Genomic DNA, 25,580 nt, shown 5'->3' with positions numbered 1-25,580 from the left:
CGGTAAATCCAGACAGCTAGCTAGACTACTTCCAATCTGAGGACTATGGTTACCTGGTCCTCAGATCTCTGCAGGGTAAATCCAGACAGCTAGCTAGACTATCTGTCCATCTGAGGACTATGTTACCTGTCCTCAGATCTCTGCGGTAAATCCAGACAGCTAGCTAGACTATCTGTCCAATCTGAGGACTATGGTTACCTGGTCCTCAGGTCTCTGCAGGGTAAATCCAGACAGCTAGCTAGACTTCTGTCCAATCTGAGGACTATGGTTCCCTGGTCCTCAGGTCTCTGCAGGGAATCCAGCAGCTAGCTAGACTATCTGTCCAATCTGAGTTTTTCTGTTGCACACTAAAACTACTTCTGAACGTACACACGTTCCACCACAACAACTTCCTTCCCGAGACTATTTAGCACCAGCATGTTTTTTTTTCTTCATCTAACCCTTAAAACAAAGTTCATTTTGAACATTAAAAAAAAAAAAAAAAAAAGTGTTTTTCTGTTTGTTGATCCCCATGTGGGAAAATTACAATTTACACTGTTTTTTGTTGTAATCACTACACACAGTCTGAAATACACACACATGCTCAGGACCTATTCATGCACAATGTAGAGATGTCAGAGTGGGGGGGGCTGCCAGCTGACCAGCGCGGTTGGGGGGGGGGTACGGTGCCTTGCTCAAGAGCACCTGGCAGTGCCCAGAGAACTGCATCTCTTCACTACAATCCACACTCTGTACGTTGGTCCGTATGGGGACTTGACCCGTCCCTGTCCCTATCCAACTCCACGCGTGATCTATCCTTCAACCTGGTTTATGAATTAACTTATTATTATTTTTTAACAGACTCATGATAAAATCCACTCTCTTCCCGGAGCCTATCATTCACCCCCTGAACCCGTGGCTGATCCTTCCTAACCTGTGTGCTTTTTGGAACCACTGTTGTTTTGAACATTTTTTGTTGTATGAAGCCGACTCATTACAGGACCTGAAGAGCGCTCGACCGCTCGAATAACCCCTACGGACGGGGGACAGCATGGTAAGAAGCTCAATCTCCTCCCACAACCCAACACAAAACACCCCATAGGCAGAACAAGCCTCATTCCCGCTGACTCTCCCGTCCCCGCATCTCGCCTGCAACCGAGTCAAAAGGGAACCAACCAAAACCTGAACAAGTAAGGAGAATATAATAACCACCGAAGCCAGGTGAAGCACCGTCAAGGGCACTCCTGGGAAGAAAGAGGTGGAAGGGAGGAAAGAACAGAAGGTAGATTCGGAGTTAAGCTGGTGGAGACAATATAAAGAAGTGAATTAGAGTATTAATGTAGGATGACAGAGGGAAAAAGTCACAAGATTGATGTAGAGGGGATATGGAGTTGAGAGAGTGGGTTTAAGGAGGGTTGAAATATTTGAGTTTAGTGGAGGGAAGGGTGAGGGAGTAGGGATGAGTTGGGGGGGGGAGTTGCGAAGTCCAAGGCCTGAGCACACAACATTTTGGAAAAGGGTGGTGGTGTGGAACACAGAGAATGACCATGGAGTCTGTAATCTTTCCCAACAGAAGCAATATAGGGTAGTGAATGAAGTATTTTATTCGAAGGCGCTGATGATGCATTGTAGGCGGGCATGTGGGCGAGAGAGCAGAAGTCTCGGAGTTTGATTTACACGGCAGTAAGCAATTAGTATGGAGAAAAGTCTATCTGCGTCCTAAGGCGACAAGGGCTGCGCCCTTGAGCCTTGTTGCTGGTCTGGGGCTGTGTGTTAGGCCGTTGCTGCATGCACGAGGTTTGCATGGGGGAAGAACACTGCTGCTCTCGCAGAGAGCAAACAGAGACTCATTAAGACTGATTAAGGCAATAACCTGATTCTTTTAGTGATTTGATTATTTGGGGGCTTTTTATGCTCTTTATCACAGGATCCTTGAGACAGGCGGGGGGGGGGGAGGGCCACCGACATTCATCAAATTGCCGTGCCGTTACCAACTTTCACTTTATTTTATGAGTTTCCATGATGATATGTACTTTTTTTTTGGTTTGTTTTTTTAATTGTCTTACAATTAATGTTATGGTTTATGATGTTATTATGTGTATTTTATTTCCGCACTGTCTGGATTTACCCTGCAGAGATCTGAGGACCAGGTAACCATAGTCCTCCGAAATCTGTCAGAGGTTAGAACTCCAACACAGAGGAAGGGGGCGGACATCCGGCCTAATGAGCCGTTAGCAGTGTTCATCCCACACTGTTCAGCCTAACCCGCCCGTGGACTTCCGGTCGGCGAAGCCGTGATGATAAACCTCAGCAGCACTAGTATTCCGTCTCGTCACAAAATCGACTGCATTTTTCTCCGTGTGGTCTCCGTCTCAAAAAGGACGGGGATTTGATTTGAACACCACAGCTGTTGGATATCATTTATTACCAGTGCATTCCCTGATTTCATTTGCTACACGCTGCGGTACTGCTCCCTCACTTGGATGAGAGGTAGAAATGTAACAGCAGAGAGCGGTCTATGAAAGGAAAAAATACAAATAGGCTGCTAAATATTTAACCGTTTATCTTGTAAAAACAAATGGTGCTTGTGAGTGTCATAAACTCCTCTCTCGCTCATCACTCTATACCATTTTTTTCCCATACTGCGTGTTAGATACTCTCCTTTCCCATTTCTGAATGTGCATTTAAGCACCATTCAGTTTAAGTTAACTGAAACAAGATGGCAGATAGTTTCTGTATTTATTGCCAAAGCAATTATCTGTAATAAAGTTAAAACGGGGGAAATGTGCATACATTTGCATTGCAGGTCAATTTAAGGTGCAACCCCCTAAATTCTGCCACTGCCCCAAGTCTACACTGCTTCTAGGAAAAAAAAAAAAAAAGTCTGTAGCCCTGAGTACAGCAGATCTTTGCCACAGTCCCAATTCTGACAGCCTGCAGTCTTGCTGAACTTGCCTTTTTCTTGCAGTCACTCTCCAGATTTGCTGGAGGGCAGTCTCAGCAGCGTCGGATCCTCCACAGACTCGCCGGGCAAAATGGAGGGAGTGTCGCCGTCCTCGTCCAGCAACTCGCCCTTTGCTTGCCTCCAGGATTTGTCCCCAAAGTGAGCATGGGCTAGCGAGACGAACTGAAAGGGACAATCGCCAAAACGTCCCTCTCCAGGGAACCAGTTTCCTTCCGAGACCTTCCATCTCAGCATCACCTAAATTTAAATGGAAGTTTCCATGTTTGTGTTTGAGCGGCTGTTTTCATGGCTACATTTTGGAGGGTGTAAGATATGTTTTGAATTAAGGAAATGAAAGCCATGGATTATTTTAGTGTGGAAGAGGTAAGCCTAGTGAAACTAGCGACGACTGAGAGACACGGCACCGGCTGCTAATACAGGATCTGGGATGGTGCTTGGCTTCATAGTGCTAGTGGTCATAAGTGGCTCTGCTTTTGTCTTACCAGCTCCCCTCGCTACAGAGAGACATTCAGCACTGGACAGAAGAAAAAAAAGACTATTTAGATGTGTACATTTTTCCTGTTTCCACAGGCCTTTGTATGTATACATTCTGCATATTTTGTAAGAAAATATTTAACTTATTGTTTTTTCTGCTTTGTTTGTAATTATGTACATATTAACATTGTCAAATGTCGTACATAGTTTTAAGTTTGGAATTGGCTGTGAGGTGAACGTGGGCACAGGATGACAGCAAGAGCTTTTTGTAAAGGATTTAAACTACTTCTGGTGTACACCTGTGGAGATTTCCGTACGTTATACTGTACAAAGTTATGTCTTCAGCAGATATTTTTATATGGGCTATGCACTGTGGTGGTTTTTTTTTTTCCTTCCACTTTAACTGGTATGGCCCCTTCCATGACCTGCTGCAACTTTAAATGCCTAGGATGAGCAATTAATGCAGCAAGCAGTCCATCGTGGATGTAATGTGTGCTCTCAACACTAAGGGTTGTTCTGTATCCTGTGTTTTTGTCTGGATGGTTTTGTAGATGAGCAGAGTATAGAAATGATTCAGTATCCTTTCAGCTGGGGAAATGTTATTTATGAGAAAAAATGTTTAAGATGTGGTTGGTGATAGGTTTCTATCCCCAGTTAAAATAAACCATTTGTGTTGTCATTTACACAAATCAACTGCCTGCTAGAACATGCAGCACAAACAAAATCTCTCATTGTGGGGAAAGACTGCTGTGGTTACATTTATTAAAACAGCTTTTTGCACAGGATGCTCGATCCTGTTTTGTTTCAGCCTGTGTGTATGCAGAGCAGAAGTGAAACTTTCTTGATGAAACAAAATTCAAGAATGCAGTATGTAGAGACATTTTTTGCACCTAAATTTGCTTTCTGCTGTTGTCGCTCTAGTGTCATATTCCTTGTGTAACGTCTACATCTGAACCCCTTTACGGCTCTGTAGCTTCTAATGTGTATGTACAAGAGGAAGTGATTGTAAATCATGTTGTGGAAGTGTGCCCTTTTACTTAAAAGAAGAAAAAAAAAAACTTTTTCCAAGTGTATTTTTCCTTTGTACTAATAAGAAAATGGAGAAAGCAGTTGGCATTGCCTGTTACTGTGAAAAAGGAATTCTTTTTCAGTCATTCTATGGAGCGTTCAGGGCACTCGAGTACAACAGAAAGGCTGTAATCTCCAAAAAATGGCTCACAATTTGCTTATGCATATCTTGTGATTGCAAACGTCAGGACCTAATTAATACTTGCATGTAGGTATTTTGAATATTCAGAACGTAGTCTTGCCTGGAACACTAATTTAAAATGTCAACACAGCACCCCGGGCCACAATAGGACTGTCATTCCTGAACATTATTTACTGTTCTAGAACCAAAAGGTATGCAAGCAATGCCAAGTCAAGTTTTTAATTGTCAGACCAATAACATATTTCCCAGGGAGACTAGCAACAATCCTTACCGTGTCCTTATTGTCAACTTATGTGCTCTTTACCCTTCAAACCCAACTTGTAAAGTATAGAAAATAGCTTAATCTATTTTATACCAGACAGCAGTATAGAGACTTTATTAATCAATTGATGGAGCATTGATATAGTTCTGCAAACAAACCATTAGCTTCAAAAGATCATCTTTCTATTGAGGACACAAAATCTTCTTACTGCTGGAAAAATAAAAACTCATCCACACATGCAAATAACTGCATTTAGTCCTCCGCGTCTATGATATAAATGCTTTAAAACATCAATATTATAATGGTTACAGGTGAATACCATAACAATATTTGAATGGCTTTATATACATGTTTGCATGTAGATTCCTTCACACTCAAGTTAATCATAGTCATCAGTTACATAATGGCCATAGAAATACAGACATGGGCAATATGAGGTCAACACTTTGAATGGCCTCCTGTTTCTTCACAGGCCCTGTTCAGGGACTAGCATTCCTTTGACCTGCACACTGGGAGGTCTCTGCTGTTTGTGCCAGTTCGGTATTATGTCAGTTTTCGTATGTAACAAATATGTGGATTTGAAAACAAGTATAGTAAAATGTATTTTTCAGGGGACGGGGTGAACTGAATAAGTACCCCGTCCCCCTGCTGTCAGCTGTCCTCATTAAAGCGTCGCAGTGCCTCTGGTGTGAGGATGTTCTCTTCGTCTTGAGATCCATTTCCCCTCCTAGTACCTTACAGCACTTCATGTGCGTAAGATGACCATTGTAAGAAGCCCTAAAATATACAAAGAAAAACCAGAGCAACATTATATGTTAAACTAGCACATACTGTGACAATGTGATGTCAAACAATAGCAATGTAGTTCATAATAAAACATAATTAACACACAATGCAGCCTCATTCTGTCGGCCAATTGTGTGAGTTTTTTTTTTTTACTTACCAAGAACATAAGCAGCTACAAGTTTCTTGTTAACACTTAAGTGGAGGTAGACAGGCACAGTAGATTCTTGCTCCCCCAGGGTCGGCAGCATCAGGGCGGCCATACACACCAGCCCGAGCAGCACCGTCAGCAGACTGGGTCCTCCAGCAACAGGACGGCTCACTGGCAGGTGCACACATTGCGATCAGATACATCACTCAATTTTCAGCTGGTAGTTTTTAATCAAACATTACTCATAGAGAAGGAAAGGGTGTTTAATTGTTAGGGACTATTTTCCTGCACAGACGTGGTGCTTTACTGATCATTTACAGCAGCACAGCAGTATGTGGGATTGACTAAAAATAAACTACAGTGTGTGTTCATAGTAATTCTAAAGGTGTGGCTCACTGATTTTTGATCTTCTTTGTTCTGACAACAATGGCGGTATAATATAGAGTAACAAAAAAAAGTGTGTGTATATGTACATTTTTGAGTAAACCGACAGATGTTCTCTGTTGGATCAATTCATTGTAGGTTTGACAATACAAGATACAGTGGAAAAAAGCTAGAGCTCAAAGACTGTTTTAGCTAAACAACCCAAGATCTGGTTTATGACAATGAACAATACACTCAGAATAGTAAATGCAGTTACAGCAAATACATGAAGACAAATGAAGATGCATTTGATCTTGTACGCAGTGAGGCGTTGGCTTGTACTTCAGTTTAAATGACTACCTGACAGTGATTACCTGCACGATGGGTTTCCTTCAGCAAAAGATGTACCTTTGTATGTAATAATCTGAACAGGAAGCTGGTTAACATGGTCTCATCCAGGAAAGACACATGGTATAGTACCTACTACCTACTGTATCTTGCTACAAAATCAAATGTGAAAACGATTACATGCATTTTATTATGTCATTGTCACACTATGTTTGTGAGACAAATAGCTTTTTTTTTTAAATACTAGATAAGATAGGTAGGTAGATACTATATGTACAGTATGTTCATGACCAGAAAAAAAAGCAACCTGTTCCTGAATTTGAGTGTGAGCATTTGGCTCCATCTAGTGGTAAGACCACACAACAGTCCGTCTTCTTACCTGTCTGAAATGCAGTCTGTTCAAAAAACTCGCTTTCTGCAAACTGCTCTTTGATTTTGCGTTCCTCATCTTGGGGCCGGGGGCTGGGCGGCTCCTGGGAGGCGGATGGACGGAGCGTGGCCGTCACCTCTTTGCGACCCAGGGCTTTCCGCTGACTCTGCTCAGACACCTGCAGCCGGAACTTGTCGTACACCCCGTAATGGCATGCACGCACATCTCGGTGTCGGATCACGCTGTGTGGAAATACAAAAGTTGGATCCTGACTTGATCAGATGGGGAAGTCAAAACATACGGTCAAAACTATCCGACAAACAACGGGAATATTAAGCAATTAACAATTAAACCGCATGGATGGGAATCAACAAGCTCATGAATAAGATATGGAGACATATTAGTGCTTTACCACCGCATGAAAAAATAAAAAATTCCATACAGAAAAAATAACTCACATGTCAACACAACACTGTGGCTTGACGGCTCCGGTGGCATCCACCACAGTGTACTTGTTTGGCGCTGTGCACAGCACTGGTAAAAAGAAGAAAAAATACACTTATTATCTAGATGAATTGGTGTAGAGCAGGGGTCTTCAACAGGGGGTCCGCGACCCCTAGGGGGTCCGCGGAGGTACTGCATGGGGGTCGCGAAAGTTTTGGTTGATTAGACTTTTTTTTATATTCCCCCCCCCCCCTGCAATTTTTTCCACTAATTGAAATGTCTTTAAATCCACATTAACATGAATTCAACACACTGTAGTAAACAGATAAATGGAGGCAGAAGATGTCTTTCAGTCATCAATGCACACATGGCACTATAGGACCGGTTTGATATAACACAATTTTATACAATATATATAATTAGGGGGTCCCCGCTCCATCTCGCCATCAGTTTGGGGGTCCTTGGTCTGGAAAACGTTGAAGACCCCTGGTGTAGAGTTTACATGGAAACCCAAATGGATTGGGTTTTACTCAACTCACCTTTAAATTTGAGGGCGAACTCATAGGGGTTGTAGAGGGTGAGCACCTGCTTGTGAGACGTCTGCTCATCTGCGTAGAAGATGAGCTCAGTGGGGAACACGAACACAGGAAGGCTTCCTTCCACCAGCTCAGGCTGTCGATGCTGCTGCTGCATTGGCTCCAGCTGAGCTCTTCCCCTTCCCCGTCCACGGTCTGCCTGGGCCCCCCCACCCCTCTCTCTCTCTCCCCACAAAGTACCAAGCTGTGTAAACTCCCTTTAGGTGGAAATGACACGTCCTGCTCTCATCGCCTCAGAGACATGACGGGGCACTGTTGAAGACACACTTATTTACATTTTGTGACACCATTTTGATTCCACTACATTTCACGAGGACAGATTGTATTTGCTTTTCCGTTTATGTATTCAACAGCTGTTGTTTTTAGTTACTTTTGATATTTTACAAATAGTTACAGATACAATAAAGCTAATACATTCCAACTGAGTCCATACCAACATCAATATTTCAGACTAGCACACACACATATATATATATATATATATATATATATATATATATATATAATATGAGTGCCTTATAGTCTTTACAACGTTTTACTTATTTAAAATAACTTTGAATGCAGGACTTTTTGGTACTGTTTGGATTAAATTAAGAATTTCGAAGTTTGTATTCAGCTAAAAGAGACAAATCCAACAGGAACTGACGGCAAAGCAAGGCATAAGGAAATGGCCAGCCATTCACCTTATATAATAATAAATAATAATAATTTTTACTTTAATAATCCCGCAAGGGGGGAATTACAATTTACACTCTGTCATTATTATCATCACACACAGGCCTGAACTACACACACGTGCTCAGTACCATAGACTGTATATTAATATTAACGGTCTATGCTCAGTACCTATACATGCACTAAATAGAGAGATGTGTGTGGGGGGGGGGGGCTACCCATGGAAAGGCACCCCGAGAAGTTGGGGGTTCGGTGCCTTGCTCAAGAGCACCTTGGCAGTGCCCAGGAGGTGAACTGGCACCTCTCCAGCTACCAGTGCACCACCATACTTAGTCCGTATAGGGACTTGAACCAGCGACCCCCCCCCCCCAACAACTCAATTTTAACAAGGCAAACAGGATTAAGTAACCTCCATGTGGCTAGTCACGTGCCCCGGTGTGTTTACATGGTTACGATAGAGCTCGAGGAAACGGTTTCGCGGTGTCGCAACCATGGACTGTATATTCGCAACACATTTTGTACTCCATGTACACATAAAAAACACTAGCGTATTACTTAATTACTGTGCAACAACAAAGCTTTGGTCTAGTGCTGTGTTACTATCTGGGGTTCAATTACTTAGCTGGTTATTTGCCATTGTTGTATTAAGATAACGTGTAAATTTAAATGTAAGCTAACGTAACGTTACCTTTGCAGTGCTGTGACAACGTAATGTTATTATATATTGGTAATATATAACGCTATAGCAACACGGAGATTTAGAACAAAATTCAACCATAAATTGGGTTACTCTCTAGCTGAATTGTGCAGTTTGACTGCTTTTATTTGCTCACACTGTATAATAACACAGTGTTAAGGTGCAATGCTAACGCTGTATAATAGTAGCCGTTAGCTGCCATTAGCTAGCGTTAGCCGGCTAGGAAACCCCCAGATGTTAGCTAGTAGCCACTTAACGTAGTTTAACGTTACACGCTTTGTCATTACAGAAGATAAAACACAAAGTTGTTTTATTTCAAGACAAAACCGAGAGCGAGACTTTACCTTGTCGTCAGCACACGGTTTCGTGTAACGTCCGTGCTGCTACCACCACCCTGTTGTTGTTTCTCACTAGCCTTTTTTTTTTTCTTTGTCAATAATATACTGCAGGGCTCGCAGTGCATGCTGGGATGGCGACGGGTGAAAGACGTCAACAAAGCGGACGAAAAATACTCCAGGCAAGAAGAACTGTTTGTAATAACTTCAACACTTTGCGGAAAACATTAAGCATAGACGGCCTAAATCACGCAAATTCGGTCATACATGCGGATTAGTTGTCAACTGCACCTGTTAATCATACAAAGTAGTTCAACAATGTTTTGTTTAAGTATTATCACCACGATGTCGTTTATATACGATGTCGATATATCGTTTATGATGCTATTTCACAATGCACTGACAGATAAATAAGTACCAGCCTATATTAGACTCAGGTTGTTGATAAATCGTCTAACTTACATGCATATGCATGTTACGTATCACTCATAAAATACATAGGGCCAGGCTATATTCTTCATCCAACCTGCTTTTAGGCACAGCAAATGAAAAAATACAGTGAAATTGTAACATAGTATATTCAGTATACATAGTATTCTGAATATATATATATATATAATGGTCTTCATCTGCAGGTAACGTTATTCTGGGGTTGACTTTCCACTGACCTTTAAATCTATGAGTTTTTTTCCCCTCATCTCTTTTGTTAATAAGGTCTGAGTCTATAATAAACATAGGGTTGTGGTCATTTGTGATTTAATGGTAAGGTATTTGATTAAGTGTTAGAACGACAGAACAAGATTACCTCCAATGTAACAGCGATGCTGCCCTCATGTGCTGTGGGATTTATTATAATAATGAGAGCAAATGCATAACAGGCAGCTCGGCACTTTGATGATTTTAGAGGTATGATTGTGGAAGTGACTTTTCCACTGGTATATTTCCACTATAATACGTTTAGGTGGTCTGTTTGAATACATAGTGTCTGTGTTTTACCCTAAATGTGCATTTTCCCTGAATGCTGCCATTACAGCACAAAATGCATAAACCGTTGGTATGACAATTGATTCATAAACTTACACAACTTAAAATATTGCGTTCACTTGGTTAGGCCATGTAACTAAACTGCACGTGTTCTTGTTTTGTTCTGTTTAAGAGGAGAATTGCTGCTTTTTGAGGCGCCTTGAACGCAGCAAGCAAGAGAGTGACAGAAGAGAGCATCAGAGAAAGAGAGGGTTGTGTTTGTGTGTGCGTGTGTGCGTTAGAGAGAGAGGAGGAGAGGGTGGTGGGGGGGGGGGGGGGGGGGGGGGGGGGGGGGGGTGCTGGGGCGGGGATGCGAGGGAGTTGGCAAGACATTTCAAGAAATTTCAAGTCTATAAATATGATATATATTACAGCTACAACGTGATCAGTTGTCCGGTTTCATGCCAGAAAGATAGGCTACTTTATGGAAAGGATTACATACACAACACCAGGCAATAATAACCATACTGTTGAATACCCACTCGTTCATTATATATATATATTATATATATATGTATATACATATATAGATATAATTATAATATTTTATAATAGATATATTGTGTATATATATGATATATATATATATACATATATATTATATACATATATATATCATATATATACACATAACACACACACACAATTAAAAGGGTAGGCGGATGTAGTGTTTACAGACACGCCAACTCCTCGACCTCGTTATATATTTATATATCATAGGGGGCGTGGTCAATGGAATGGGACTCAGCCAATGGCGCCGCAGTGGAGGAAGCGGGGCGTTCCATTCGGTTAGGAGCAGAAGTTGAACAGCGCGAGCCGAGGCAGAGCTCTAGAAAGGCAGATAGAGAGAGAGCAGAGGCAACGGCCCTCTTCTGGAGGGGGGGCTTATTATATCAAATATATACACACACATGTGTGCACTGTTTGGCCGCACGATAGGTCACATGTGGATAACAGAAATTTTAGAAAAGCATACAACCGCGGCTTTACATTTAAAATGCCTATTTTACTTTTCCTGTTAGACACGTCCGCCTCTATGAATCAGCGCACTTATTTGGGTACGACGTATCTGGACGTTGCTAAAGGCGCGGTTGAGGTCTTTATGAAGGTAAAGAATGATTTTACCCCGACTTTTCAGCAAGTGTGCACCTTTGGTGTGCTTAGGGTTCCTTGGACAAGATCGGTCGACATTAATTGTTGTTTTGGTTTTCTTTTTTTGACAGCTGCGTGCCCGAGACCCGGCTAGTAGAGGCGACAGGTACATGCTAGTTACATTCGATGATCCACCATACGGAGTGAAGGTAATTAGCAACTGATACAATTTTTATATTTCACCAGTCGAACGTATTTTTCTGTCAGTGAGACTTTATTGTCCTTCTGGTTTGTAGTCAGTGTTGGGCGGCTTCCCGGTGGCGAAAAAACGGCCTATTTTTTGCTCCAAATAACCGCAGACCCGGAGCTGCACTGCCTCCGACCATCCAGCGGACATTTTGCTTTTGTGTTGAGAAAAGTCTCGGGCGTTGAGATGGAGGCGGAGAGATTTATTATCGCCCGTGACGTCGCTCTTTTTTTGAAAGTACAACGTATCGATTGGCTAAAGAGCCCGCCAATCATCCTGTCCTCCTCTCTTTGCATCATCCACGCATTACCATTGGCCAGTCTGGTCTGAAAGTTGATAAGCCCTCTTCATCATGAGTTTTTTTTTCATGTGAGTCCGCTAAAAAAAAAAAAACATCATCATTCATATGATAATTATTTGTCATACCGATACTATATAAGCTTAAGGGCTAAGCACTCTCTAGTTTCCATACGCACACACACATATTAGGACAAAAACAACCCAAACACACATGCAAATCACAATAATTTCAGGGGTTTCACGTCAACAAAGCTATCCTCACCAGTAATCAATTGCATGGTTATGGCCTGGCACATATCTCTTTAAGAGCTTTTCATGCCCAATAAAGTACAGTTCTTAGTACCCACATAAACCCCTGAAGTCCCTGATCTGCTTTAGTGGCTGGTCTGTATTAGGACTCAGGTTGTCTAACTCTGTCCACAAACACCGGTCTGCTACTCTCAACACATCATGCATTGCAGTCCTTACTCCATCCCATGTCATTCATACCTGAAGACATGGGATAGACAAAAGTTTGCTTCCCTTGTAAAGTTGTAAAGCAGTTTGCACGCCTCATAACTAAAATTACAAAATGCCCGAGCGGGAAAGTAATTTATTAATTCATCTTTAATTCCTGTAGCTGGTTTCAGGTTTAGAAGTGGATACAGAGGCATGTTATTAAGTACCATGCAAGTTAAAAGTGACATATAATGGCCGGCTTATTCCATATTTCTTGTTTTTATAGTACTTTTCTGTCCTTTGTTGCACCATTAACAACAGCTGCGGCTCTTTTTTTAAACCAGAAGCCATAACATAAGTCTATCTCATGGTAACTAAATACAAATAATATAGTATAATATTTTACACTCATCTTTAATTTGCCATGGCAGTAGGGATGCACTTCTAATTATCGTACAAGTGGGAAGTAAAAATTGGGAAATGAATAATTAAACATGTGCTAGGGGTGAGAATATAGACGTGAGTTGAAAAATTGGGCTTCAGGGTGTAAAATCAATACTTTTTATTTCATCAGCTGATTAATAGAGGTATAAATAGAGCTTTTTTGTCTTGTACAGTCAATTATATATTTAACTCACTATAATTTATGTATTCAATTATACTTTTGACTATTATTTACATTCTAGGGCTTCTTGCATTTTTACTAAATTTTGAATCAACTCGTAAAAATATCAAATTAAATGTTTTTTCACGTAAAGATATTAATATAACCCTAGCTTTTGATAGCTAAGCAAAGCTATTTTTGAAGACTAGCTACTTCCTTTTGTTTTAAATAGAATATTTAATGAACAACATTTGTCATGGTACTTTGTTTTTCCGTTAACTAATGCATGTCTTGCTTTTATGATTATTTATTTAAAGCCGTGCAAAATGCAAAATAACTGCCAGGCTATATGTGACTCATTGATCTCCAAGAGGACCCTTTTGAGCTCAGTGCCCTTAACTCTCATTGCATACTTTAATATTTTTTAATCTTCCTCCTTTGCTATAACAGAACCTTATGAGTGGATGCTGTTATTCATGTACTTCACTCAGTCATTGACCTTGCAGTATTATCCAAGTCCAGATCATTGCTTCATGCGTCCCACTGAATTAGTCAGGTGTATAACCATTAAGCTAAATAATCTAAGAAAGTGCTGTGAAGTCTGTCTTCAACGCCTCTTCCCTCTGCTCGTCCTCTTCTTTGTCTTCCTTGCCTTCTCCTTTGTTGTTTCTGTCAGCTTTGTGCACTGAGGATTATAATGAAAGGACAAGGTTATACTGAATGGGGCTGCCCTGATGGCACTGTTACAGAGGCAAGACATTGTTGAAGTAGAGTGAGAGAGGTGAGGTGAGAGGAAATGTAAAAATATTCTGCAGTCTGAATTATTGAGTGTTGAGTTTTATGTCTAGATGAATACTTTTCTCCGACCTGTGTGAATGTGTTTCCACCTTGAGTTTTTCCTCAGCTGCTCAGTGATGTTGCTTGTGTATCATATTTATCTAACGTCGTGTAACACTGAGCTTTTCTAGGAATTTAACCCAAGTCATGGCTTTGGAATGATATCCCATGATAATCCAGATTAAGAGCATATGTAAACACAGTGCACATTTCTCATCATCTCCCCCCTTTTCTCTACTAATAAAGGAAGTGGTATAGCTTGCAGGTTGCTGCAGTATCAAAGGCTTGACCCCACTGGAGAGCAGTTACCCACTCACATCCTCTCCTGTGGGAGTATATCTCCGTCACAGAGGACAGGCAGCATTGGGAAGAGTATTTTTGGATGCTTGTCATGTATGAAATGAGACTTCTTTCTTAAACAGCACCATCCAGCTCAAATGTGGGCCTGATTCTCAACACTATTATCTTCCATTCCCAGAGCTTGACACAAGATGATCTAATTTCATGGTTACTGTTATGTCATGTTGCACATAATCAACGGGTTGCTAAGAACTCCTTTTAACAAAGGTGGCAGTCACTTCCTTGAGGTGATCAGTTTGTGGTTGTCAGTGAAAGAAAACACATTTTTTTCTTTGTAATCACAGAGTATGGGTATCTGTGGGTGTGGATCTATTTTGGTTTGTGGCTGTTCACTATGCACTGTAACTTCAGGCCTCCTCTGCCACTCCGTGGTACAGCTGTTTGCTGGGCATTTCCATTCAGCACTGTCCATGTTTGCATTTCAGGCAGGCTGGAAGGAGAACCATGCCACCTTCATGTGCGAGCTGAAGAACCTGCAGGCGTCTGGGCTGACTACGTTAGGTCACGCCCTCCGCACGGCCTTCGACCTGCTCAACCTCAACCGCCTGGTCTCGGGCATCGACAACTACGGACAGGTATCCGGGCGCCAATACCCTATCACGTATTTCTTTAGTAGCAGTCCCATCTGTTGCTATAAGAGAAAAGTAGAACTGCTCTGCATAATATCCATAGTAGTTAAAAAAGACTTAACAGTCATTTCAAATAGCGCTGAAATCAATTAATTGATCAGGCGATCATCAAAAATAATTGTCAACTATTTTGGTTATAAATCAATCATTGAAGTAATTTTACACATTGACACTTAGTATTTCCTGACATTTTGAGCACCATACATTTATTTATTAGGCCACTATACAATAGACAACAATAGTACAATAGTTTGTGTTGTTGTTGCTGCCCAACACATTAAACACCTTACACACACAGATTGACAAAACAGTGGTGTGCCATATTTAGTGGTGGATTGGTTGTGTTAGTAAAAACTATTAATAATAGGGTTACAGCGATATGAAACATATGTGTGGCTTTTCTTGTTAGTGCCTTGCTGGATTTTTCAAACTGGGGATTGTAGACAAAACAAAACTAGTTGTGACAGACCAGCTGGTAATGGAGTGTAAAACCAGGCTTTTCGGATTCCGCCAACACAAACAGAATATGTGGACTTTCCCTGGACAAACGACGGGTTTGATAATGATTGTAGCAAAGCTTTCCGCTGCCATTTCTTTATTCGTTTACCGTGAGACAAAGAGAAGAATATTGACTTTTAATTGCAGCCTAATCCACTCTGTCTTCCCAGTCGTAGCACGGGTGTCAGCTCCACACACACACATCGTTTCGAATCAGAAGAAGATTATTACGCTCAAGTAGTGACACGAGTTCTGTGTGTGTGTGTGTGTGTGTGTGTGTGTGTGTGTGTGTGTGTGTGTGTGTGTGTGGTGTGTGTGTGTGGTGTGTGTGTGTGTGTGTGTGTGTGTGTGTGTGTGTGTGTGTGTGTGTGTAAAAATCTACTGAAGCATTCTGTGCGTTTGAGTTAGACAAGACTGACCCCTACAGCACAGTGGCGGAGGCCTCTGTCCTTAAATGTAACACAAGGACACCCTGCAGCTTACAGATGCATTCTGACACAAGGCGAAGATTAAAAGCTGCAACACACAGTTAGTACTCAGGAGCTTATCAGAGGTGTGAAGCTAATGCCATATGAAATACTGTGTTTAAGTTTAAATAGTAGACCGGTATTTTGCCATAGCCAAAACGGGATCCGGCAATTTTCCGCAGGGTTGTGTGGCGGTGTGTGAGTGTCACTGAAACGGCCCATTTGTGTGACGTCCTGTTGTGTTCTTTAACCCCCCCCAATGTAGACTTTATATTTCACAATTCCTGTTTCTGTCAAGTTGTTTATAGCCCTTGAAGTTCCCGACTGCACTTGAATGCAGCTTTAGTTCAGAGAAAAGGAGAAGGAAAAGAGAGGAAGGGACTGTGCTTTGTTGTTTGGCGAACAACCAGCTGTTACTCAAACTCCTGGGAAGTTAAATGCTTTTATTTAGCTTTTTTTGTTTTATCCTCATAGTGATTTATAACTTTCCTGTGGCAGTGATGTTTCCTGTTTTCTGTACGGGACTCTCACATCGCCTCAAAACTGTCTGACATATCTGTTCGCGGGTTACATGACCGGCCTCGGCAGCCCGACATGGTGTCAAAAAGTTGGTCTCAACTTTTCACTGCAGGCCGCTGTGTTTGTTTTGCGTCTCAGTGTAAAGAAAGCAGACTGGTGATAATAAATGGGGTCACTGTCTGCTTGAATTTAATTGCTGAATGTTACTGTTTCCTCTCAGGGCCGTAACCCCTTCTTCCTCGAGCCATCTGTGATCATCACTATCACTGACGGGAACAAACTTACTCAGAGCTCTGGGGTGCCAGATGAGGTGAGAGCTGAAGCCCACGCCGTAGTGCTACTATGTACTGTTTGTAGCAATGTGATGTGTGATCTCTCCCATCGTCCTTTTCCTTTCTTTACCCGGTCGGTTGTGCAGCTGCACCTGCCTCTGAACTCTCCGCTGGCGGGCAGCGAGCTGACCAAGGAGCCCTTCCGCTGGGACCAGCGTCTGTTCGCGTTGGTGCTGAGGCTGCCGGGAGCTGCCACACCAGACACCGAGCAGCTTGGTAGCGTCCCCACAGATGAGTCTGCCATCACCCAGATGTGTGAAGTCACTGGAGGTTTGCCATTTTTTTCCTTTTGCAACCCTTTTGTCCGGTATCCACACCACCATTTATTTTCATCATTGTGTGTCTGTAATAATTCATTCTATTGCATATAAATTAAATTGCGCCTCCTGTTTTTCTCTCTCAGGGCGATCGTACTGTGTGCGGACACAGAGGATGTTGAACCAGTGTCTAGAGTCTCTGGTCCAAAAGGTTCAAAGTGGTGTCGTCATCAATTTTGAGAAGACAGGGTTAGATCCGCCTCTCGTTGGGGAAGGTGAGTGGCACGCTGAATACACACAAGGCAACAACTTTTGTGTAAATCCTGCCTTCACAGTTATTATGGACACACTTACAAAGTTTTAAAGGAGCTCTAAGCGATGTCGGGTGACGGCACTTGTTGTTATGTCCAAACAAAACTGAGGCTGGCTCGCCCCTCCTCCTCCCCTCCCTCCTCCTCATCCCGTCCCCCCCCCCCCTCCCTTCCGTCTCTTGTCTGTTAATTTATATGGCTGGAAGATGTTTGTTATGTTTGCTGGTGCAGGTTGGCACAGTTTTGTTTTTGTTACTACAGATAGTGTGTTCAGGGGATAAGTTTAGACTGGGTAAGCCCCGCCCACTCTGCTGGTGATTTGATTTCTCCCTGCAGCTCGGCCTGGAAACTTGCACAATTAATTCTCCTGCTTCAGTTCACAATTTTGCAGGAACCAATTACAAACTGGCTTATCTACCTGGCGCGCTATTGGCCGGTTTAACACCATGACGATAGAGAAGTGACCAAGCAGCTCCTTGTTTACTTTCAACATGGCGGCAACCGAAGCACAGCAGCCCGTTGGTGCCGCTGTCGCTTCTACGTCACCCGGCTCGTTGGTCTGATTGGTTGAAGGACTATCCAATTGCGTGCAGAGTCATTTGAACTATGCCCATTGGTCCCTCCTCTTGTGTAAAGAAAACACAGAGCAGACCCCCCCAGACCAACGCTCAATCTCACATCTATTGAGCTTGTCTTGGTCTGGTGATAGCCAAACTAGGGACAGGCAGCATGTCACAAAAAATGCCTAAAAATCGTGTGACATCGCTTATAGCACCACTTAAGAACAGAAGTTAAAAAAAAGAAGCAGTCATTACATATTGATATACACAACATGTTTCACCACTCACAAGCCCAGTCAGATGCATAAAAGCGTTTCGGAGCACATGATTTCATTCCATTTCATACAGTTAGTTAGAGCAAAGATACTGTGGGCAGTAAACCAGCTGAAAGCAGAAGAGAGGATCAACACAGTGCAGTTTTACACTCAAAGGAGAACCGATACAGCCAGGAAAAAGATGAAAGCTTATTTATATCCATGACTCTATTAATGAATTAATATTAATTGTTCATTTGGTTGAGAATTGTGTTCTCTCTCATGTCATATCTTTTTTTTGTTTGACAGACAACTCAGTGGAGCCGAGTCGTCCTGTGTCAACCATTGGCCCTCAGCCGTGGCAAAGTTGCCACAAACTCATCTACGTGCGACCGAACCCAAAGACAGGAGTTCCAGTTGGGCACTGGCCCATACCAGAGTCCTTCTGGCCGGACCAGAATTCTCCTTCCCTGGTGAGCAGAGAGGCCTAACATATCTCAGCAACACCTTTGGTGTTATTCTGAACTGGATTTATAAGTTTTACACAAACCTTCTGTGTATACTTTCCTTCTCTCTCGTATATTCCGTCTTTCTCTCTTTTCTCAGCAGTCCTCCTTTCCTCTGTCTAATATTAGTCAGTAACTTTGACTCACAGCCAATACAATGCAGTATTCAACTCTGCAAACTCATCGTGCGCTCTCCATTATTTGTTGCCTTCGCAAAGACACCACATGGATCCATACCACAGATACATACTAAGTCCAAACAACTTCTTCACTTATTTCCATCTCTTGCTCCCAGCCACCTCGCACTGCACATCCCGTGGTGCGTTTCTCGTGTGTGGACTGTGAGCCCATGGTGATCGACAAGCTTCCCTTTGACAAGTATGAACTGGAGCCGTCCCCGCTCACCCAGTTCATTTTGGAAAGAAAGTCTCCACACATGTGCTGGCAGGTATAGTAGATATTTTCACACACCCATTAGCTCTGACACACTGTCTGTGGTGTTGTCCCCGGGACTTATCTGGAAAAGCAGAAATATTGAGGGCTGTATTCAAAATATCAGTTCACATTTAGCTTTTCAGTTCAATTTTTAAACTCAATAATCCAAATGACATTTGACTTCATAATGTTCCATGTTTTGTCCTCAGGTGTTTGTTAACAGCAGCGGGAAACAAAATGACCTGGGGCAGCCCTTTGGTTATCTTAAAGCCAGCACCACCCTCACCTGTGTCAACCTGTTTGTCATGCCTTACAACTACCCAGTGCTTCTTCCCCTCCTCGGTAAGACATGGGGCAGTAAGCTGTTCCTTTAAAGTGGCCTTGACACTGCTGGGTCAGTGGGTCTGAGCTGATATTAAATTTAAAAAGCTTTCCTTTTCTGGGTCACTTCATCATCTGCAATCCCCCAATCATCTTTAGCTATAAACTACCTAGAATATTTAATCGCGGTTAATGTCATAGTTAACTAAGTCACATTTTTATCTATTCTAAATGTCTCTTGATATCTTTTTGTCCCATTATTTTTTTCTCATTTTAATGCTCTTATCAATGTCTACTGTAGTGTTCAAGACCCCCCCCCCCCCAGCATATAGCCTACTATAGAGATAGATAGAGATATTTTGAAATAAAGAGCTATAGAGGGATAAACATTAGTGTCTGGTTAGATGCTTGTTTTTGACTCGCCCCCTGAATATTAATGTGTGTAAGGCCCTGCAGCAGCAGCAGGAGCTGCAGTTGGATGTCACTGATCCAGAATACTAAAACTATATTCTATATAACTATTTTATCTTTTTTTCTCCTTCCAGATGATTTGTTTAAAGTGCACAAACTCAAACCAAACCTCAAGTGGCGGCAGGCGTTTGAGATGTACCTGAAGACAATGCCTCCATACTTCCTTTTGGTAAACTAATGCTGGGTCACTTATTCTGCCTTTAGTAAACACTCAGCACGTGGATTTATATTGTTTCTGCGTGTAACTAATTTACCAATAACACAAATTTCCTCTTGCTATCTTCTGACAGCCCTTAAAGAAGGCGTTGAGGATGATGGGTGCACCCAACCTTATTGCAGACACCATCGACTGTGGCCTGAGTTACAGTGTTATCTCTTACCTGAAGAAGCTCAGCCAGCAGGTGAGGACCCAAACACAAGGAAGTTTCCCTCTTTTTGGTTCTAGTATGTTGAATCAGAATCAGCTTTATTTGCCAGGTATGAGGACACATACGAGGAATTTTGCTTTGGATCATCATTGCTCACAATGTGCTTACACATACAAAAACGGCCCACAAAACAAACAATATATACACACTAATATATACACACTCTAAACATAAACAATATAGACAGGTTGAGGCAATAGTGCATTGAAGAGTGCAAAGAACGCAGGAGTCAATTATGAAAGTTAGTATTTTAATTGTGGAGCATAGTAGAGGATTTAGACAATGTTTATACTATTTACATTGATAAAGACATAATGCAGCATTGTTAAAGAGGGACTAGCCTCGCATTGCCAGAGGGTCTGGCTAGTCTACACAACATTGGGATGGGAGAAAAACCTGCTCTGGTTTATTGGCATTTCTTTAAACCAATCACCATTTTCTTGGGTGCCGCTGCAAAATAGTCTCAGGAAGGAACTTGTTCTGGTGGAACATGTGTACGTTCAGAAGTAGTTTTAGTCGTGCAACAGAGAACTCCGTTGGACAATAGTCTAGCTAGCTGTCTGGATTTACCCTGCAGAGATCTGAGGACCAGGTAACCATAGTCCTCAGATTGGACAATAGTCTAGCTAGCTGTCTGGATTTAACCTGCAGAGACCTGAGGACCAGGTAACCATAGTCCTCAGATTGGACAGATAGTTAGCTAGCTGTCTGGGTTTACCCTGCAGAGATTGAGGACCAGGAACCAAGTCCTCAGATTGGACAGATAGTCTAGCTAGCTGTCTGGTTTACCTGCAGAGATCTGAGGCAGTAACCATAGTCCTCAGATTGGACAGTAGTCTAGCTAGCTGTCTGGGTTTACCCTGCAGGATCTGAGGACCAGGTAACCATAGTCCTCAGAAATCCACCAGAGGTTAGAACGCCAACACAGAGACATCATGCAGAATTTCGGGCGGCACCTGAACAATCCAGGAAATGAAACATCATTGATATAGACTAAAGAGTGACAGTGAAAAAAAAGAAAGCGTCACTCTTATTTTTCTTTTTTCATATGCTTGTTTACGCGTTAAAGTATTTACGTATAAGACTAATAGATAAGAATCAACAAAGCAAAATGTACCCAGAATGCGTTGATGTGTCTCTGCTTTAAACAGTATTCCCGTCTCTTGGTTTAAAGGCAAAGGTGGAATCAGAACGTCTAATCGTGTCTGTGGGGAAGAGGGCTCCTCAAGAAACTGGCATAAAGGTGAAGAACCACTCCAACACCCTCTCTCTGGCCCACCGGCGGGACTTTAAGCAGTTGCTGCAGGGAATCACCGGGGAGGGGCCCCTTCGCCTGGGGGACATCAACTTCAAAGAGTTCGCTGGCTTCCAGATCGCCCTGCTCAATAAGGTAGGTTCCTGGAAAGGCATGACATGCTTTGTGTGAGGGGGGAAAAATGCAATGCTTGGTTGATTTCCTGTGACTGGATATGCTGATGTGTCCACAGGATCTAAAACCTCAAGCTTATCGAAATGCCTACGACATCCCGCGACGGAACCTTCTGGATCAACTCACCCGGATGCGCTCCAATCTGCTGCGGACGTCTCAAAAACTGATCCGAGGGCAAGATGAAGGTATAAAATCCCACTGTCTCTAAAGAAAAGGAACTGTTGTCTTATTGTATGTACATTAGTGCTGTAAAACGATTCAAATATTGAAACGCATTAATGTCATAGTTAACTCGCAGTTAATCACACATTTTTTATCTATTCTAAATGTCCCTTGATGTCTTGTTGTCCCATTATTTTTTATAATTTTAATGCTCTTATCAACATGGAAAAGTGGACCGGCTCGCTTTGTGCAAATGTTTTTTTATTGAAAACAACATTGGCATATAGCCTGCTGTAGTGTTCAAGACCCCCCCCAGCATATAGCCTACTGTAGTGTTTAAGACCCCCCCCCCAGCATATAGCCTACTGTAGTGTTCAAGACCCCCCCCAGCATATAGCCTACTGTAGTGTTCAATTTCACACTAATATTCTCACTTGGAGCAAGTAATCTCTCACTCAATGTAACACTGCATCAATAAAAGGGTAAAATAAATAATTTGACTGGGGGGGGGGCAAACGGCGTGTGTGCAGCGTGCCTGTTGTTGTGTTTCCGGTCTAGCTAGATCCGGTGGGTGTTGCAGTTTTTCTAACTTTACTAGTTGTTGCAAAAGCATGTGAAAAACTATATATACACACTAATATTTAACTTTAACTGACAGCACTAATATACAGCACACATATACATGCATATATGCATGCAACGTTGTACCCAACACCGGGTTCGACTCCGACCTGCGGCCCTTTGCTGCATGTCAGCCCTTTTTTTGTCAATCTTCAGCTTTGCTACCACATAAAGGCAAACAAACCCAAAGAATATCTTTAAAACAAACAAAAGAAATAATTTTTAATGATTTGTCTGAAGGTTGCATTGAGACCTGCACAGCTGGCAGGAGCCAGTTAATGAACATGAATGATACAAAAACCCAAATCACATCAATCAAAAAAACAAAACAATATAAAGAAGCACTAGCAATTGATAGGAAATCCTGTGTAATTATTGCAGTACTTTGTTGAACTGATAAGAGTTCCTGTGGTTGTCAGACTATCTGCACAGTATCCCAGTGGCGCAGATGGGAAACTATCAGGAGTACCTCAAAATGATGCCGTCTCCTTTGAGAGAGATCGACCCCGACCAACCTAAACGCCTGCACACCTTTGGGAATCCTTTCAAGCAGGATAAGAAGGTAAAAACACATCAACACAAAATACTACAATTACTACCACTTACTATGCACAATGTGGCTTTTAAGAGATATTGTCATTTAATATTTAGTCCCTTTATTCTTTACTGTTTTATTTTTCCTATATTTGTATCTCAGGGGATGATGATCGATGAGGCAGATGAGTTTGTTGCAGGCCCTCAAAGTAAGAAAAGAGGAAATTCCAGCGATTCCAACTCCAATACTACTATGAAGAGAAGGCGGAGCATGTCCCCGTTACTGCGGCGGCCACAGACTCCACCAGCGAGCACCAACCACGTGGTGGCGGGAAAGAGTCCGGTAGCAGTCCAAGGCCAGCAAAACCTCCTCAAACCCATCCCACAGCACAAAGGTAAGATGATGATGTACCTAGAACAGGAGTTATTTTGTATGTGCCTTGATGAAGCACAAAGGGCATTAACCCTCATGTTGTCCTCATGTTGTCCTCAAGTTGTCCTCGGGTCAAATTGACCCGTTTTCCTATATCAATGTTCTTTTTAACTACCCAAAATAACATGATTGATTCCACACAACGCTCTTTGGCAAGTACATATCTCTACTTCCATTCATTTTGGGGCGTCTTGTTCAATTTTATAGCATTTGGAAACAAATTGAAGTGGTTTTGAAATAGTATTGAGTAAAAGTTAACGTATTCCAGTCTGGGATTATCCATCAACATCCATTCCTTTAATTTTAGTCTAAATAATTCCTAATTTCTGTTTTTCTAACTCAAACAATTGGTAGAATTTCCTATAAATGCCTATATTATTGAACTTAAATTCCAAAATTAACTGTAAAACTAAAATTAATAAGTTAGTGATACATAGTGTTGAACATTGAAAGAAGTGTCAAAAGTGTTGAAACAAACGTAAGAAAAAGTTTTTAACACAAGAATTAAATGTGTTATTTTGTTGTCCCCCACAGGAGTGGACGACAACAACGTGGGGGTCACCGAGAGTAACGGTGACAGGGTTTTTGAGCCTGAGTCGGGGGAGGTCTGGCCCTCTGAGATGGACACTGAAGGAGAGAGCCCGTCTCCACTGAGCCTGGAGGAGAAGGCCGGGCCAGCAGCAGCAGATCAGGGGGAGGACGTGGACCAGATGGAAGAGAGCCTAGTGGAAGATAGTCTGGAGGAGCAGCCGCTGGAGGAGAAACACAACTGCGACCGACTAAGTCCACAGAGCCAGCTGGACGACACGGAGGCTGAGCCGCCCGTGTTGGAGACCATAGTCATACCCCCCCTAGATGGCAGCCAGGCAGAGCTGAAGAGCCAGGTCATCAAGGAGGTCCGCAAACCTGGGCGAAGTGAGTATGTAGTATGGAGTAGCATATCACATTACATTCATTGCTATTCTAAGGTGATAAAGTAGGTGTCTGGCTAGTCTACACAGCATTCTGGGATGGGAGGAAAACATGCTCTGGTTTATCAGCATTTCTTTAAACCAATCACCATTCTCATGGGTCTCAGTCCGAGTCTCAGGAAGGAAGTGGTTTTGGTTGAACATGTGTACGTTCAGAAGTAGTTTTAGTCGTCAACAGAAAACTCAGATAGTCTAGCTAGCTGTCTGGATTTACCCTGCAGAGACCTGAGGACCAGGTAACCATAGTCCTCAGATTGGACAGATAGTCTAGCTAGCTGTCTGGATTTACCCTGCAGAGATCTGAGGACCAGGTAACCATAGTCCTCAGAAATCCACCAGAGGTTAGAATCCCAACACAAAGACAGAGAAAGGGGACGGACATCCGACCAAAAAGAGGGACATCCGTCAGTATTTCCTGCAGCACAGGACCAATCCCAAAAGTGGACTGTCATGGATATAGACTTCTTCATAACTCTGTTTTTTGTTTTTTTTCTTAGACTATGAGGCAATACTCTGTCTACTGCAGCAGGTTAAAGGATCAGTTGATGTCCAAAGGTACTTCATCCAACATGCTATCAAAGAAGCCATCAGGTAAGAAACAATGACTCACTTTAGACAAGTATAGGGTTAAGTGAAGGAGTTAATGTCTCTGACATAGAACATGCCTGTTGAACAACAAGCGGGTCGTTTTTACCCCTCCCCCCAAAAAATAAAAGCGTCAGAACTCGTTAAAATTGCCTTTCTTGAAGCAAGTAAGTTGTTCATTTTTATCTATTTTTTAAATAATAGGTAAGACTCGACTTGGTAACTATTTAAAGTCAGTTTATGGGCTTTAGCCACAAGTCGAAAAAAAGTCAAATACGTTTTAAAGTACACACACACACACACA

At 42.2% G+C, this 25,580-nt stretch overlaps 3 protein-coding genes and 1 long non-coding RNA gene across 6 annotated transcripts in view; 3 read left to right on the top strand and 1 right to left on the bottom strand.

Annotated features, from left to right (window-relative positions):
- Positions 1 to 4,454, top strand: part of pabir2 (PABIR family member 2) — a gene marked incomplete in the record, with an annotated part of 17,327 nt that extends 12,873 nt beyond the window's left edge. Inside the window, 1 exon segment of the mRNA XM_032528519.1 lies at positions 2,948 to 4,454. Within this exon segment, the coding sequence (XP_032384410.1) occupies positions 2,948 to 3,086 (139 nt within the window).
- The window catches only part of LOC116697215 (uncharacterized), a 142,360-nt gene that overhangs the window by 81,793 nt on the left and 34,987 nt on the right, over positions 1 to 25,580 (top strand). The gene's annotated exons all lie outside the window — the stretch shown is intronic.
- Positions 4,981 to 9,913, bottom strand: mospd1 (motile sperm domain containing 1). Of its 3 annotated transcripts, XM_032528521.1 has the most exons (6): positions 9,662 to 9,912; positions 7,889 to 8,197; positions 7,364 to 7,439; positions 6,915 to 7,147; positions 5,834 to 5,995; positions 4,981 to 5,667 (listed from the first exon to the last, which is right to left on the bottom strand). In XM_032528521.1, exons 2-6 carry the CDS (start codon positions 8,040 to 8,042, stop codon positions 5,636 to 5,638), a joined length of 657 nt encoding a protein of 218 aa, XP_032384412.1. In that variant the 5' UTR covers positions 8,043 to 8,197; positions 9,662 to 9,912; the 3' UTR covers positions 4,981 to 5,635. The 3 variants fall into 3 exon arrangements, with proteins under 3 accessions (XP_032384412.1, XP_032384414.1, XP_032384413.1); XM_032528523.1 differs by lacking the exon at positions 5,834 to 5,995 and having other exon boundaries at positions 9,662 to 9,913; XM_032528522.1 differs by lacking the exon at positions 9,662 to 9,912 and having other exon boundaries at positions 7,889 to 8,230.
- Positions 11,482 to 25,580, top strand: part of ints6l (integrator complex subunit 6 like) — a 14,856-nt gene continuing 757 nt past the window's right edge. Inside the window, exons 1-17 of the mRNA XM_032528513.1 lie at positions 11,482 to 11,783; positions 11,899 to 11,976; positions 14,979 to 15,128; positions 16,887 to 16,976; positions 17,085 to 17,268; positions 17,402 to 17,530; positions 18,690 to 18,853; positions 19,182 to 19,334; positions 19,531 to 19,663; positions 20,188 to 20,282; positions 20,404 to 20,514; positions 21,716 to 21,931; positions 22,029 to 22,155; positions 23,173 to 23,315; positions 23,451 to 23,682; positions 24,255 to 24,635; positions 25,189 to 25,282. Coding sequence (XP_032384404.1) covers positions 11,673 to 11,783; positions 11,899 to 11,976; positions 14,979 to 15,128; positions 16,887 to 16,976; positions 17,085 to 17,268; positions 17,402 to 17,530; positions 18,690 to 18,853; positions 19,182 to 19,334; positions 19,531 to 19,663; positions 20,188 to 20,282; positions 20,404 to 20,514; positions 21,716 to 21,931; positions 22,029 to 22,155; positions 23,173 to 23,315; positions 23,451 to 23,682; positions 24,255 to 24,635; positions 25,189 to 25,282 — 2,591 coding nt within the window. The 5' untranslated portion in view covers positions 11,482 to 11,672. The remainder of the gene's footprint in view (positions 11,784 to 11,898; positions 11,977 to 14,978; positions 15,129 to 16,886; positions 16,977 to 17,084; positions 17,269 to 17,401; positions 17,531 to 18,689; positions 18,854 to 19,181; positions 19,335 to 19,530; positions 19,664 to 20,187; positions 20,283 to 20,403; positions 20,515 to 21,715; positions 21,932 to 22,028; positions 22,156 to 23,172; positions 23,316 to 23,450; positions 23,683 to 24,254; positions 24,636 to 25,188; positions 25,283 to 25,580) is intronic.

Source organism: Etheostoma spectabile, chromosome 10, assembly GCF_008692095.1.
Source record: "Etheostoma spectabile isolate EspeVRDwgs_2016 chromosome 10, UIUC_Espe_1.0, whole genome shotgun sequence".
NCBI classification, from domain to species: Eukaryota; Metazoa; Chordata; class Actinopteri; order Perciformes; family Percidae; genus Etheostoma; species Etheostoma spectabile.
This window is presented reverse-complemented; position numbering and strand designations above follow the sequence as displayed.